The 16,758-nt window shown below is 53.2% G+C and overlaps 1 protein-coding gene across 2 annotated transcripts in view; it reads right to left on the bottom strand.

Moving 5' to 3' along the window:
* Positions 1-16,377, bottom strand: part of CNPY1 (canopy FGF signaling regulator 1) — a 41,628-nt gene extending 25,251 nt beyond the window's left edge. Inside the window, exon 1 of one of the 2 annotated variants that reach the window (XM_032244911.1) lies at positions 16,243-16,377. In XM_032244911.1, coding sequence (XP_032100802.1) covers positions 16,243-16,341 — 99 coding nt within the window. In that variant the 5' untranslated portion in view covers positions 16,342-16,377. Of the gene's footprint in view, positions 1-4,396; positions 4,749-16,242 lie in introns of those variants that run through there. The other variant, XM_032244913.1, reaches the window with a different exon arrangement.
* Between the last annotated feature and the right edge of the window lie 381 nt (positions 16,378-16,758).

Genomic DNA, 16,758 nt, shown 5'->3' with positions numbered 1-16,758 from the left:
CAGCCGGCCTTAAAATTTTTAACAAAGAAATATTTGAAAACCCCCATACAATTATGTGATATGTGATTTGCACAGGGCCTGGAAAGCTGGCCCAGCCGTGCAGGGGTCACAGCCACTGTGGGGCCAGGGCAGGGGTCTCTAGGAGCTGCTCCTGAGGTGTGGCCCTGGCGGCCGGGGGGGAGTTCAGGCTCCTTCCCCACAGCTTCAGGCAGCTTGAGAGCTCCCTTGCTAAATAGATGAGCTTATCAGGGGGCCCCAGGAACCCCCTAAAATATTAGAAGAAGTGGCCATTAATCCTGCATTTTCTTAGAGAAGGGACAGCAGAGCTCTCCAGAACACCCTTTCTCTCAGTTTCCATGTGGTGGGAGAGGGCTCCTTCCCTCTGATGTTTTCAGAAAGTTCAGGAAAAAGGACATGAGAAGGGCCCAAAGAGCCTAATTAACTTTGACTTGACTTCAACAATGGGCAGGAGAATAAGACCCCTTTTAATATAAAATTAAAATCTCTCCACTGGCGCCTTATCCTCGCCAGCGCTTTCTTTCATTGCTTTAAATTGGTCTTCTTGGCCACGTAGGACTGTGGCGGGCGGGCCCAGGAGCCCACACTTGTCTGTTTTGGGCGGTTGGGGCCACATAGCTCTTGGTCATTGTCACTCTTCCTTCTCTGCCCCAGGTTAAACCATGCGGTGGGGGGATTAGCTGCTGCTGATGTGGAAGCCAAGCTGGGGTCACTTCTTCATTACAACCGGAGAGAAGGAAGTTCAAGTCCAGCAGAGGGTGGGTGGGGAGAGGGTGGCACTCAGAAACGTCAGCCTGACCCCGGCCCCGCACAGGCAGGACAGCAAGGCTGTGGCTCTCCAGCGCCAGCTGAGGAACAGGACACTGTCCCTACTGCCACAAAGCGTCAGAGACTCCCATCTTCTCTGAAGCACGGGCCGTCCCGGCCTTCCTGCACTTCCCTGTTCATTAGAGAACTGGCTATAGAGGAGGCTTCTCCACCTAAGAGAAAACAACTTTGTGCCAGCAATGAGTATTTCGGGCTTCAGAACCTGGAGCTTCCAAAGACCCCAGGACCCGGAACTGGACAGTCAGCTCTCAGCGAGTGTAGCCAGAAGCTGAGAGTGCTGTTTCCCAGCCTTTCATGAGAAACCAGAAAGAAGTACAACGTTCTACATGAAATCTTGATCCACATTATGTGGGCTGGATTTGGCCCTGGGCCTGCAACCTTGCACGTGGCTGGGTCCTTCAGCCATCGCCGTCTCCGGAGCCTCACAGCTTCAGACGCCTCTGGCCTCTGTTTGTTTCCTAACCTGCTATAACAAAGTGTCCCAAGCTGGAGCCTAAAAACAACAAAACATTCACCCTCTCACAGCTCTGGAGGCCCCGTGGCCCAGACCGAGGCACCAGCAGAGCCGTGCTGCCTCTGCAGACTCAAGGGACGGTCCTTCGTTCCCTCTTTGTGGTTCCAGTGGCTGCTGGCAACGCCTGGCATTCCTTGGCTTGTGGGTGCATCGCTGCACCTCTGCCTCCCAGGGCCCTTGCATTCTCCCCCAGGTGTGTCTTTATGTCTCCGTCTTACCTTCTCTGGAGGATGCTGGTCACTGGATTAGGCCCTGCTCCCCTGACCCTGCTCCAGTATGACCGTTTCTTAACTGATAACATCTACAAAGGTTCTATTTCCAAATAAGGTCACCCTTCAGGTTTTTTTCTTTTTTTCTTTTTTTGAGATGAAGTCTCACTCTGTCGCTCAGACTGGAGTGTGGTGGTGAAATCTCAGCTGACTGCAACCTCGGCCTCCCTGGTTCAAGCGATTCTCCTGACTCAGCCTCCTGAGTAGTTGGGATTACAGGCACCTGCCACCACGCCCAGATACTTTATTATATTTTCAGTAGAGATGGGTTTTACCATGTTGGCCAGGCTGGTCTCAAACCCGTAACTTCAAGTGATCCACCCGCGTCGGCCTCCGAAAGTGCTGGGATTACAGGCGTGAGCCACCTTACCTGGCCCACACTTCGAGTTTCTGAGCGGATGCAAATTTAGGGGCCCCCGTTCAGTCCAGTGCATGGCTTCACCGGATTCGGGGCATGATCCCACAAGCACCTTAACCCCTTCCTGTCCTGCTGTGTCTCTTTCCGCATTGGCTGTAACCGTAGTCAGGTCCACAACTGGCAGCAAAGGTTTTAAATGGTAATTAAAACACAACACCAGCAGGGTCTTTTATTTTTTTTGCGTCAGAGTCTGTTACCCAGGCTGGAGTACAGTGGTGCAATCATAGCTCACTGCAGCCTTAAACTCTGGGCCCAGGCAAAGGAAAAGTGGGGCTCATACTTTGCCAACATTCTTGACAAGTAATTGCCTTCTGTGCTAAATGCTGATGTTTTTAAAAACAGGAATTCAAGAAATAGAATCTAAATAACATGTGGGTAATCGGACTAGCCATGAGATTTAAGTTCGAGAGACTTCGATGACCAATTTAGAAGTTTTACAATGGTGCCTGGACAGCAGTCTGGTGCTGGACACCGCCAGCCTTCCACCGGCCGGCCCTGACTTACAGGCTGCTCCAAGCGTGTCCTTCTCTTCCTCTCTCCACGGCTTAGGATATCGGCACTTCCCTGTCAGACGGGGTCGTACCCACGGAGACCCGGCCAGCATTCAGCAAGGGGATAATTCCTTATTTGTATTTCTGTTTCCTCAGAGCCGCCCTGTTGACCCTCTGGGAGCCTTCTCTGCATTCAGCTTCACACAGTCACACCAGGCAGCACACAGGGAATCCCAGCAAGAATGTCAGGCCCCGTGGGTGCCAGCCTGAGAGAGAGCCTGGGCAGAGGTCCAGGGCAGTGCCTCAGAAGTGAGGAAACGGCTTGCTTTGCTTCACCAGTTCCCGAGAGGCACCTAAGCCCGGGGCCAGCCTCTGGCCACTGTCAGCCTGGAAGCAACAGCAGGAAGCCCCAAGAGAGAGGAGCTGGCCCTTGCTGTGCACACTGTCGTCACTCCCTGCGTGGATCGCGTTAAAGTGTGAGAACCAGACCAACCCGGGTTCCAGACTGACAGCTTGAGCAAATAAAGCAAGATACGCATCAATGTCTGCTCATACTAAGACATAAGATATTGTGGATATCAATGTCTACACAAGTTAAAATGATACTAAAATTTAGAGTGGAAAAAATTGGTTCTGAAAATTCAGCTTGATTGGATTCCTAGCAGACTGATGACAAAGCCAGCGTCTGGGTGCTGCTCACAGCAGGGAGCCGGGTCTGTGTGCTCCTGCAGGCTCTGTCTCCCTGCAGGTCCCTGTCTTTCTCAGCTCTTTTTGGACAGTGCTCTCCAGCTCTTCAGAACGAGGACCCCGGCTGATCCACTGCTTTATTTTAAGGTTCCTACCACCTCCTCTGAATACATGCTGCTGACAATTATTTTTTCAATCACATGCAACTAAAAAGAATTTGAATTTTAAAATCCCATGAAACCTCTACAACATTATCCCATATGATTAAAATGCAAAACCTGCCTCGCTCACGGAGTTCACTCTGGCAACACACACCTGTGTGCCACCTTCTCCTGGCTACGCTTGTTCGGAGTGGCTGGGAAGCATCACAGGTGAAGTTCATCTCATCAATCAGGAAAATTCATGCCCTCAAATACCACCTGTCTGAGTCTACAGCCAGAAAACAAAATGTGCCTATTTCTCCTTTACCGCTATTAACCCAAAGAATCCCAAACTGATATCCATTAATGTTCTTCTAACAGATACAAGCTCTGCAGATCACTAGAGAATCTCCTATTGCAGTTAAGTAACTAAGCATAAGCCATAGACTGACAGACGACCTCTGTGTGGCTCACACCACCCAGGGAGTCGCAGAAACAGCGTTTCCCAAATGGCGCGGCCCCGCGGTGTCACCCTCAAAACCGGGCAGGGGCGGCTGGAGGGAGGAAAGAGCCAGGCACCCCTCATTCAGAGTCTGGCATTTTCACCTGGCAAACAAGGGAGACTGCTCAGATATTCTGGTTCAGAACATGCCTATTTGTCAACGAGGGAAACAAAACAGCTTGTGCCTCATTGACGAAGGCCCTCCGAGCAAAGTGAATGTTTTTCTCTGAGTATACTCCCAAGCCAGGTGTGTGTGCAGCCACGTGGACGCTCCGGCCCGCACAGAGTGGGGCCAGCTCCGCCGCCCAGTGCGTGGGAAGTCCCGCAGCCCCCGAGGGGTCAACCGCTTTGCTCTCTCCTGGGCGGGTGTGAAACCCCCAAGGGGAAAAGTGGATATCAAATGTGAATTCCACTCGTCCACAGTGCCGGGCATTATGAAAATCTGAGCACCTTTGACCGGAGAAGCAATATCTATGGGATTAAGGCGAATTTCTTGTTGAGAGGAGGAAAATGTGCCGTTTGTAATTACCTGCTCCTGGTGGCAGAGTCGGTCCTTCATGCCCGGATCTAATGGGACAAACTTTCAGCAGCTTTGCTCCCTCAGCATTGTTTCAGCACCCACCAAGAGGATTAAAAGTAATCTCTTTCCCTTTTAATTTCATGTCCCCCACATCCCCGCCTCCTCCGCACATCCCCTGGGGACTGCATGAATTTTTAATCCCTGAGGTTTGGGAAGGGGGAGGGGGTGTTAACCCCTTGTTGAGGTGGCAGCAGAGGACTGGAAGCCCAGGAGGAAAGGTCCCCCTGCTGGCCCCACTGGGAAGAGCACTGCGTCCCCCAGGACACTGAAGATGCCCACCCTGTATGTGCACTGCCCAGGCCAGCGGGTTAAGGGCTTCAAAACAGGTAAGCAGGAGCAACGCGCCTTCCCTTTCCCCAGACCCAGGCACAGTCTCCTGATGGCCTCAGGGGCCTCCTCTGGCGCCCAGATAGGCTCCCAACCCACACAGCGGCTCTGCGCCTTCCCTGTCTTCACTCTGAGATAGGTGGCGTTGAGCTCAAAGACACAAACACATGCACAGAGACATCCATGCACACATATGTGCACACACATACACACATGCACACACACATGCACGCATACACAGACACAGACACACATGTGCACTTGCATGTGTGCACACAGACACACACACACTCGATGCAAACACTTGCTCCTGTTCCGCCAGGGTTGGGTTTCCACTGTGGCCTTTCTGATGACGTCAGGCCTTAGCATGTGGGGCTGATCAGGATGGTGGATGGGCTGCAGGGGCCGCAGCCTCAGCCTGCTCCACTCACAACATGAGAGCGGTAGCCAAATGCACTGATCGAGGCAGCCCTAGTGGCAGGTCCGGGCAATTCATAGAGTTGGGTCCTGCACCACAACCCCGCCACCAAAGCAGCAAGGGGCTGGCGTGGAGTGGAGACTGGAACATGACGGGACTCCAGCCTCTGGTGAAGGCCACAGTCAGGCCACGACTAACAGGTCTTTCTGGCACTGAGGGAGTGGGTGCTGGGCGGCTCCCAGTCAGGAAAGACCCAGCTGGGGAGTCAGAGCCCGGCCTCAGCCCAGTGTCTGGGGGCAAGGGACGCTGAGGGCCATCACCTATCTTCCTGGGAGGATGTGCCTGAGGAGGTCGGGGGTCCTCTGGCTCTGTGGGCACAGGACCTCAGCCTGGGAAAGGGAGGTTGAGACAGCCCAGCCGTGGGTGACTGGCTGATGTGAGAGCGGGGCTGTCTGAAGCAGAAGAGGCAGCTGGATGTGCAGCACCCTGCAAAGGGCACATCCAGCCGCCTTTTTTGAGAATGCTGCTCTTAAAAACAAACAGGTGGCAAAACAGCCCCGCATCCCCGATCCCTAACGCCGAATCCAGCATTTGTGGGGCTCCTGCCTTTGTGCCCAGCCAGCATGCAAGCACTTGTGGGGATGGACCCAGCATTAGTGCCAGACTCCCATTATCATGGACTATTAATGCCAGCTGTTCCCGTGTGCCCTGCTCCGGGCAGCTGAACTGTGCTAGACCAACAGCAGAAGCTTCAGGGGAAAACCTTCTTTCTGCTAAGGTCTGAACACCTGGGAGAGGAGGAAGGGAGCATTTCAATTGCAGATGAATCATGATCCAGAGATGGGAGAAGCCAAGAGCCTACAGGTCCACACACTCAGGCACATGGCAACCAAACAGACACAAGGCAAAAGGATAAACTCAAGAAATGTACAGAATTCACAGGAGTAAGACAAGAAAGCTTTACCGAAGGGCATGAAGGAAGCCGGGACTGAGCAGAGGACACACCGCGAGGCAGGTCCAACAGCTGCCTCCCCAGCATCCCTGCGCCCTTCCCTGCCTAGAGACAGAGACTGATTTCATCCTAGAAGCCTTCAAATAGGGAGGCGACACTCAGTGCCCTTCCTACCTTCCACCAGCTGCAGAGGCTGGAAAGCAAAGCCCTACACTCCCAAGACTCAGTTGCCACTGGAGGGCTCTATGGGGTTGGCGTGGTGTGGTTGGATGCATTCATCTGTGACTTGGAAGGCAGCGGGAAGAAGAGCCTGACTTCTCTCTGATGCTGCTGTTCCCTGGTAAGCACGGTCTGCAGTCATCAGGGTTTTCTGGAGCAGTCTACAACACCTTCTTGTAGGAATCAGGTATGGGGAGGGTAATTGTGGTGTGAAGAGGCAGGTAAATTCCTTTCTATTTAAAAGAGCTCAGGTGTTTCTGAGATTTGCAGGTGGAGGCTGGCAGTTGCAAGGTTTGGCTGTAGGCAGTAAACCCTCCCGGATGAGGATCTGGGCTGGGCTGTCCTCACCCTGCAGGGTCAGAGGCAGTGGAGATCCATGTGCCATTTGAATTGGGATGCTGTAAATACATGGCATGCAATGGTAAAACAGGTATCTGCAGCATGGCCTGTGGTTACCTGGAGTGAAGTCCCCATGGAAGGGGAGGCTGTGGATGACTGACCACCCACGGCAGCAGATAGGTCTGGGGTGGGGCTGGTTATTTCTGCAGTGCTGGGAGGTTAGCAAGCCTGTGGGCTGCTCTGTGCTTGAGACCTACAGTCACAGGTTTGACAAAACTTCTCAGGTCACCAAATGCATCCAGAGCCATGATGAGGTGCCTTTCTTTGTCCCATGCTACCAGGCTTCTCTCCAGTGACCAGTGACCTGCTATATGGTCACCACATTCCACTTTGTCCTCCCCCTGGACACACAGCTCGACTGTCTCCAGCCCCTCTTCCAACTAGGTGAGGTCATGTGAGGGAGTCCCAGCCATGGAACACATGTAGAAGCAAGGCCCCTCACTGTGAGGTCTGCCTGTAAACATTTCCCACAGAATCCTTCCTGCTCTCTCTCCCCATCCACCTGCAGGACGAAGGGGACTCTGGGGCTCGGAGAAGGAGGAGCCGCAAGACAGAAGAGCCTGGGTCCCTGAATGACCAAGTGGAGCAGAGCCCCCTCCCTACCAACCCACACTAGACTATGACATGAGCAAGACGTCAACTCTCAACTTTGGTGGTGTATCCACACTGACACCATGCGGCGTGATGGTACTTAAACTACCCCGGCAAACACAGTCAGTAAAGAATCATGCCAGCAATTTAAATAATAATGAGTAAGGGCGTTTCTCTTTTAAAATAAAATTTAAAAATAAAATAAAATAGAAGATGGTACACAATAAAAGCCACCAAACAAATTAAAAATGTCTACAACCCTGAGTCCTATAGATGCAAGGACCAGAGCATCCATCCGTTCGTGCTTCTTGCTCTTGAGAGGAACGGAACGTGAGGAGTGTAAGTGAAGGAGCCAGGGCCGTTTATTACTCAGTGTGCTAACATCTTCTCCTGTCCTCCAGATGGCTGCGAGATGAGACCCACGTGTCTCAGAAGAGCAGGTCCTTGGTCAACAAGATTTATGGAAAGAAGAGAGAGTAGTACCACAGAGAAAGGGGAAAGCTACCTCCCCTCCAGCCTCTCCTTCTGAGGACTCACAAAGCACCAAAGGACGCATGTATGGAGCAAAAATAGAGGATTGCATTGGTTCCTGGGGTGGCTGCAGGGCCAGTGACACCACCAGGGATGAAGCTGGACAGATCAAGCAAGGGCCAGCCACATCACAGCTTTCTGTAGGTTTTTTTTGGACGGAGTTTTGTTCTTGTTGCCCAGGCTGGAATGCAATGGTGCCATCTTGGATCACTGCAACTCCCGCCTCCTGGGTTCCAGTGATTCTCCTGCCTCAGCCTCCTCCTGAGTAGCTGGGGCTACAGTCATGTGCCATCATGCCAGGCTAATTTTTAATATTTTTAGTAGAGCTGAGGTTTCACCATGTTGACCAGGATGGTCTCAAACTCCTGACCTCAGGTGATCCACCCCCCTAGGCCTCCCAAAGTGCTGGGACTATAGGCATGAGCCACCGTGCCCGGCCTGTGTGGAAGCAAAATCACACGTCTGTGTGTAGCTTTCCATCTTATTAAGAACAGTGCTACTTTTTGGAATTGGAATTTCTGTAATATCATGGAATTCTTTGGATTTCTAAAAAAAAAAAAAAACAACTTTAAAACTTTATGTTTTAAAATTTTGCAAGTAACATGCTTACTATAGAAAAAAAACTTTAAAAGATAAACAAAAAAAGAAAGAAGGAAACTCAGCAGTAATACCCAGGGACAAGAACTGCGGCTACTGCCGTATATGTCCCTAGGGTCCCTCCTGCAGTGAACAGATACAGACACATAGAGGGCATCTGTATGTGCAGGTCGATAACCTCTTTTTTGCACTTACTAACCGGAAAATACTTCTCTGATTTTTCACATGGCAATTTACAGGTTCCTGTGAACATCATTTTCTTATGCCATCATCTTTCTCAATTGTCGTCGAAGTAATTTATGTATTAAGGTGGCGTCCACGGGCCAAGAACCCTGCAAAACAATTTCGAGTGGCCCCTGGAACGCCTGGTTGCTAAGTGTAGCCTTCAGCCCCACAGCCCATCAGCACACCGTCCCTTTATCTTGTGCTTGCAGGAAAATGCAAGTAAGCACTAAGGACTGTTGCCACCAACCTTATTTTCAGACACTGGGGACCCGGCAGGCTGATCTCACTGTCTCCCAGGCTCCCCACATTCCCCTGCATGTGACCCTGAACTGTGGCAGATCTGAGGACTGCCCATCAAAGAACCCTCCCGCCCCCTTCCTGCTAGCCCCAGACCCTGCCCCTCATCATGTGCCCAGGACAGGCTGTGCCCCAGTAAGACCCTGACCTTGGGTCTGGATTGATCTGAGGGACGTCCACAGCACCCCCACTTGCCTGGCAGTTGGTCTAGCCATAGGCCTTGGAGGCCCTCTGGACCCATGAGACATGAGGGGGAGTTTGGGAGGGGACTGGGGGTGGGGGACCCTGGACAAATTTCCTCCTTGTTCAAAAAGAGATCCCATGCAAGTGGGATGACTTTCACTTCCTGTTCACCCCACGCAACTTGCCCTCCACTCTCTGAGACGTGGTGTTCACATTGGCTGCTGCTGAGGCCTCGGGGTCACAGCATAATCTCCTCCCTGCGTCCACACCACAGGTAGACCCTGAGTGCTGAGCCACAGGAGAGCAGCGCCAGGGCACGTCATCAGGAATCTGAGCCCCAAGGCTGCTGCCACCAGGCGCCAGGAGCCAGGCGCTGGGCCCTTTCCTTGTCCCTCTCCCCACCCCACCCAGCCCAGCTGTGGTGGGAGAAAGCGTAGGCTGCGAAACCAAAGCTATCACTGCTATAATATCAAGATTCAGAGGAGATGCTCTGATTTCCTTTCTGCAGAAGGAGTCGGGAACTGTTGCCGCATTGTTTGGGTATTAATAATCTTCCCAAATGAAATATCTTGAGGCTACTGTCTCATGCTGGGGACAGCCATCTGCTACAGTGGCTTTCAATGTTTTGGACATGACCCACTTCTTCCACCGAAACCCATTACATCAAGTGTCACAAAACATACTTTCCTTCTCTATAAGATGTACTCTGATATTTAATATCGATTTCCACATTCTGGTTGTATGCCACTGCACAGATTTCACGGCCCACTAGTCAGTAGGAAAACTGCTGATGGACTGAATCCCCCTGCCCTCCTGGTTGGCCTGTTAGAATGGCCCACCCCTCTCACTATGTCCATGTACAGTTGTGCAGGTTGTGCACTGCACAGTTCCAGGATGTTATAGTGTCCTGTTGTTTCACAGTATGTAACAGGATGGGGTAGCTCTGCCAATAGTGCGGGGGCAGAGGAAAAGCTTCCCTTGTGCTCCCTGTGAAGGTTTGCTGAAATGACTGAAAAACAGACAGATTAATAGGAAAAAAAAGGCAGACAAACATTAATTCGTGTTAGCATGGGAGCCATATGAAATATGAGGCTCCAACAAGGGCAAAATGGTTGAGCCTTAAATACCCTTTTCATAGAGGAGAGGGAAGTGAGGGGCCATGGGCCATTTGAGAGGGATAGTAAGTGATTCTTAGGAGAAACGAATGGACCCAGGAGGCAGACATTGCCCTGGCAATGATTCTCTTAGGAAACTGAATAGGACCAGCAAGTCACGGGGAGGTGAGGGGCAGAACCGCGCCGTGAACAGAGATGTTCTTCTGATGTGATGAAGCCTCCCAGGTAATCACTTCCCGCTGCTCTCGCAAGAACAGACGGAAGGTCTTTCTGGAGGAGCAGTGAACTTTGGGCTTTTCTCTCCTCCGGTGGCTACATCCTTCCTGGTTATTTGATCAGATTCCTCGGGAAGAGATCTTAAGACAATTGTATTTCTTTTGGAAAGAAGTTTCTTAAGTCGGATAAGGAAATTCTAGGGAGAGTCTCTCTGCACTTGGGGCTGGAGGAGGAACCAGGTTAGAAAGTTCAGGATTCTGAGAAAGCTTCGGAGGGCTTCCAGCGTCCTTTCAGTCAAGTGCTCCACTTTGCCAAAGCACCACACTTTGGAGTCTCGTTCTCCTCACCCTAGTGCTAGCAAATAGCATTGGAATTTGTCTAAATTAGCTTATCAGCAAATTAAATTAATACTAACTTATCAAAATTAAGCGAGTCACTAAAGCTTTCTGGAGCTCATCTGGATTTCTGAAATGAAGCTAATTACGGCAGCCCTATTTACCTCCAGAGTTGCTTTTTAAAACCTGAAGAGGCATGAGGTGTTGGTGCAAACACGACATTGGCCTCGTCCTCACTATTGCTGATGGTGCTTTCTTCTGAACTTTCTGAGTGTTGCAGAGAGCATGGCCTGTTCTCACTCTCAGCGGAGGCAGGCGACGCCCCTGAGCGCTGCTTCATGGTTTATAGTTCCCGAGGTGGACACACGTTTCCTGAGTCCTATGGGTGACACACACCTGGCCCTGGCAATCCTGTATCCAGTGACTGGAGTTTAGAGGTTCAAAATGTAAAGGCAAATGTGAACACTTGGACTCCAGCTCGCTGGCCCTGGGTAACCCCCTGAGAGCACCAGTGCGTGCATAGCCTCAATCGGGGAGGTCGGCGTTTCATGACCGCACGGGGTGGGGGGTAAGCAAACATGAAGGAATTGACTCCAAATTGTGCTGTGCTGTGTTGCTCTGTTTTAGGAAAACTGCCATTAACCCAATTCACTTGAAAAGTAAAGAAATAATAGGGAAATCACCTCAATGCTGAGATGCCGGCTGCATTTTGCTCAACAGACAAGGCTTTGTGCCAGTGCAGGGGAGCTATGAAGTGAGGACGTCCCACCTACTGTGGCAACCTCTACTGTGGCAGCTGGGGTGGCCTCCCCACTGTCACCCACAGCCCGGGGCCTGAGGAGGCAGCTCTCTGAGCTCTGACTTTTGTGAGTGCTCCCCCATGGAGCCTCCAGTTCCCGCTGTTCCGAAGACACAGACCTCTGGAGGGAGCCGAGCTCCCTGCATGTCCCAAGCATCCAGCAAGACGAGGCACATGAATCTCATTTCTCAAGGAGAGCAGCACTAACAACCTTGGCCAGGGAGAATGTTTCCAGCAGAGCAAGGCGGTCAGTCCCCGGGATTGAGGCCTGTGCCCATCCTGTATTACCAAATAGCTGCCCCTTCTGTCCTCTCCCTTTTACAGGCCGTCCCGTAAAGTTGGTAACATTGAACATTCTGAGCTAGCTTGAGAATGATGTCCGTTAGAATCATGAGCCTTATTTTCTAATAATTCCCCCCACTCCACGACCCACGCCTTCCTCCCTTCTAGCCTGCTTGGTGGGTCAGCCTCAGAAGCGGGGGAGGGAGGCCAATGAGCCTGGCCTTGAGCCCCCCAGAGCCCCGGCAGTCTGCTGAGTGTGGGAGACTGTCCAGTGGGTCTTGTCCTATCCGACTCAAGGGAAGCTGGGGTGTCCTTCCAGGGTCTTGCTGCCTGGCTGGCCAGAAGTAGAGCCTGGATGGTGCCACACACTCTGGGGTCCTTCCCAGGAAGGGAATCCAGCCTCACACGGGCCTCTACAACCATCACGCAGAGCCTCCGAAACCGCGGCAGCCCTGCAGAGGTGACGCTTTGCATAAAGGGGCCTTTTAGTACTCTCTTTGTTGGGATTCTCCCAGGGCTGTTTATCTGGAAGGTTCTGGAAATGCTGGAGTGGAGGAGAAGTCCTACAGGAAGGCAGCCAATGACTGCGGTGTTTGCAAGCCAGCTGCCGTGGTGCAGGCAGGGTGGGAGGAGCAGAATTCACCGGAAAAATCCTAGAAGCTGGTACTGAACACGTGCAGTGGGACGCTCACTGAGGAGTACTCATGCCCCCTGCCCTGGAGCCTGAGAACTGGTTCCCTCCCAGCCAGGCTGAGTGCTGTCAGGCAGGGAAGGCGGAGCTGGGCAAGGCAGTCAGGGGAGCTAGAGGGACAGCAAGTTCTGCTTGGTCCTGCCAGCTGCTCCCCGGGCCTAGGGTCTGGAGTCACCCCCACACCATGGTCAGGGCACCCCTTGCTCATGGACGGGCGCAGGGAGGCAAGGGAGGAAGGTCAGAACGGGGTGCTCTTCATGGGGACCTCCGCTTGCCACTCAGGGCTCACCCGGGCTTCCTGACCCATGCTAGTGCCTCACTGCTGGGCCTCGCGTGGGAAGAACCACCGCACGGCCCTGGGGCTGGGGGATTTCTGCAAGAGCCGCAGTGCTGCTAATGGCAAAGTATGCATAGTAGGAAAAAAAGCGGGGTCCCCACGCATTCCCGGTTCCTGCCATGCAGCCAGACCCCGAGCCCCGCCCGCCGCTGGGAGGGCAGGCAGGCCCTCTCGGGCACCTGGCTGGGTCTGTGTCTGTCCAGGCCCCACATTTGCGCCGGGACTGAGCCCGTGAGGGCAGGTGACTGCCCGTGGCCACAGCTCTCTCACTGACCGCTCTCTGGGGGCCTCCTTGGACTCTTCCTCTAAGCAAGGGTGGCCTGGCCCAAGAGAAGCTGGTTCACACATTTCCTCTGTCCACACTGCCTCTGCAGACCCAGCCCAGCCCGAGTCTAGACGGAGAGGACAGCCCCGTGTGGGAGCAGGTCGCTTTGCACACACATGTCCACAGTGTCGAGGGGACACTCACCCGCGTTGCGTCTTCCCCTGCCGCCCCTTGGGGGAACCCGCCTCACCCCTCCCACAGAGGAACAGCCTCTCCAGGGACCTGTGGCATCGGAGCCCTCAGCTCTGAGGACACGGCCTGTGTTTCATTCCATCCTGACGGAGGTCCAGAAACCTGGAAAACTCGGGCAGGCTGTCCTGCCGCCCTGCGGCCACCGGGCCAGGCGGGAACACCTCTGGTTTCCAGCTTTTCCAGGCAGGACTGCGGGAGCCGAACCCCGCTTCTCATCTGGCAGCTGAGTACCTTCTTTTGTTCTCTGCGGAAGGCCAAGCTGAGCACACACCCTGTGAGCTGCCGGGCGGAAGGAAGAGCTCGGCTCCCGCAGTAACGCCAGCCTGGCCCCCATCCAAGTCCAAGCCGGGCGAGGGGAGAGTGGACAGCCCCGACTTCACACTGCCCTGCTTTCGAGTTTGGCCAAGTAGCTGCCTGGTGGAAGGAAACAATGCCACTGGAACGTGAATCACGGCAAGGAAGAGTTTTCTAAGTGGGAAGGATGAGAGGCCTTCTAGAAGCCTTCTGGGGAAGACGTTGGAGCTCTTTAAAGCAAGGGAGTGGTGGCCCATGATGGGGTCGCGCTGCTGTGAGTTAGCCAGAGGCAGGAACTGCTGGGCAACACCCCCACCACCAGGCCATGCCACTCCCCAGCACAAAGGCTTTCAAGACGAGTTCTCCAGACAACACGAGGGGCCCACCCGCATGCCTGCAGAGTGCACCGAGCTTTGCAGAGAGAAGTCTCCGTGTGAGGCTGGCCTGGGCTGCTTCGGGCAGAACGATCGCCTGAGATCAGCACCAGCTCCTGTAGCTCCGACTCCGAGATTGCCCTGGGCAGCACCCTGGTGAGTGTAGCAGTCCAGCTGCTTTCAAATCGCTTTGCAGACTGAGTGTTCCTGGCGAAATCGGAAGTTATTTTGACTCGATCACTTTGAAGTGGAACGCCCTCCAAGACGCCAGAAAGCAGGGGAGGGTGTGGCCCGTTTCCTCCAGGCACAATTAAATCCATCTGGGATTAGACACACTGGAAAGGTTCAGGACTCCCAAACACGGACTCCTGGGTCGTATCACTCAAGGATGCAGTGTGAATTCAAGGAGGGTGGAAGGCACAGGCACCGTTGGTACCATCCCAATCCCCGCACGGCCCTCTATCTGCGGTGGGAGCTGCGGCCACTCGGCCTAACTCCGCTGCTCTCATCAATAATGCAGAGATGCTATTCTTTTTGCAGGGTCACTGTCAGGACTAGAATATCACTTAAAGGCTGCCGTCCAGCAGCTGCCAATAAAGAAGGGCCACCCAGCTCCTCTCCTTCCTGCCCCTTCCTCAGGCCTCTGTGGTTATTTCCTTGGCGCTCCTGTGTCGGTCTGTAGAGAAAGACTTGCTCCTTTCTGCTGGCCCAGGAGCACTAATGATGGCTCTGACAGCCCAGATTTAAGTCACTGAAATATTAAGACTCAGCTCATCTTCAAAGCTGTGCTGGCTGCCACATGCCCCCACAGGCACACATGCAGACACAATGAGCACACAGACAGACACGGACTCACGTCTTCCCTGACCCTGATTGATGGTGGGAGTCTGCTCCCGGCCGGGTGTCAGGGACCAGGACTGTTCTGGGGGTTGTGGAGGCACGTGTCCTCCACATGGGAGGTGACCACATGGGACCTTGAGGTTCCTGGTGTGGGCATCAGTCCTACAGCAGAGCAGCCAGTGGGCCTGCACAGGGTCCCTCCAGTGGACTTGCCAGACATGTCTCTTGAATGATCCGTCTTTGCGTGTGCCTTTGGCAAGGCAACGAACCCAAGAGGGTCCTCGGAGAGCCCAGTACTCTCCCGTGGGAGGTACTGACCTATGAATGGAAGTTCCTCCCTCATTCATAACGGAGAGCATTAGAAACCTGAAAGGCTTTCTGTAAGGGCTACCTGTCACAGTTCAACCGTGGCATCTGCCTGTGACTCTCCTTTCCCTCCCTGTCCTCTTAGATGGGCACACAGCTCCCGGAAGACAGGGACACCGCGCAGAGCCTAGCTTGCGTGATCTAAGGTGCGTGCAGTGCACCAGGGCAACAGGAAACTGCGAGAAATCCAGACCCACTTCTGCTCAGCTTTCAGTGAGCTGGATGATACTGGGGAGCATCTTTCTAACGGTAGTTCTCTTAGCATGATGCTGAAATTGGCTTATGCGTTCCGGGCACTTAGCACCTGAGTGCTCAGAGGGGGAAGTGTCCTCTCCTGGGTCCCTCCTGGCGTCTCAGACTCCACCCTTCCGGCGCCCCACTCACCACATCTGATCGTCCGCAGGAGCCCCTCTCTGGGTTGTGCAAGAACATTTCTTCTTTCTCCATAGGCAAGTGTCTGTTCTGTTCCGGAGAGTGGGTCTGACAACCTGCACCCCCCACTAGAAATCTGCAGATCTTGGAGGGGGGAGGGGGCGTGGTACCAGGAGGGGACTGCTCTGCTTTGGGTGTCTCTTGGCTGCCCCTTTAGCCTCTTCGGGGCCCCCTGCTGGCCTCACCAAGAACCATGGACGCGCTATTTTTATTCTGATGAAGAACAGTGCCAAAATGTCTTCCGACTTGACGAGACGCAAAATTTAGGTGCTGAGAGAGATACTTCAATTTCAAGCTTAAAGATTACTTTGAGTCCCCCAGGACTCAGAAGCAATTTAGAGCTGATACCCTGAACAAGAGAAAGGTTAGGAGATTAAGACCAACTGCTGTTTGGATAAATGGTTGGTAATTGCCCATATCCGCAATTATACACTGGCACATAATATCTTTTCCACTACCTTTCTCTTCTTCTGCGTCCCATCAGGATCGATTCGGAAGGAGCCCACCTTGGTGTTCTTCTGCCGAGCCTTGGCGATGTCGTGTTCTACCTCGTCCATCAGGGCCCTGCAGGCTAGCAAGACACAAAACAGCCATGGTCAGGGGAGGAGGAGGGCCGGAGCCCGGCCTTTGCGGGTGGCCTCTCTGGGAGGGGCAGAGTGGCTTCCTCTGCCCTCCAGCTAGAACAGGGACCGTGCTGATGTGCCTAGGACCTGGGAAGGACTCTCGTCCTCTGCAGAGTTTTCAAAGACAGTGACACAGAGACTAGTTTTTTGTGTTCCCTCTTGTACTCTGTGTTTTCAAAACCATATACAATTTACCTTTACATTTAAAATGTGCTTTTTTTCTTTTTCGTGAGACAGGGTCTCACTGTGTTGCCCAGGCTGGAGTGCAATGGCACTATCTCAGCTCAGCCTCACACACTCAAGCCATACTCCCATTTCCGCTTCCAAGTAGCTTGGACTACAGGCACACAT

This window comes from Sapajus apella, unplaced genomic scaffold (genome assembly GCF_009761245.1).
Source record: "Sapajus apella isolate SASKATOON/1434 unplaced genomic scaffold, GSC_monkey_1.0 scaffold56, whole genome shotgun sequence".
Lineage (NCBI taxonomy): Eukaryota > Metazoa > Chordata > Mammalia > Primates > Cebidae > Sapajus > Sapajus apella.
This window is presented reverse-complemented; position numbering and strand designations above follow the sequence as displayed.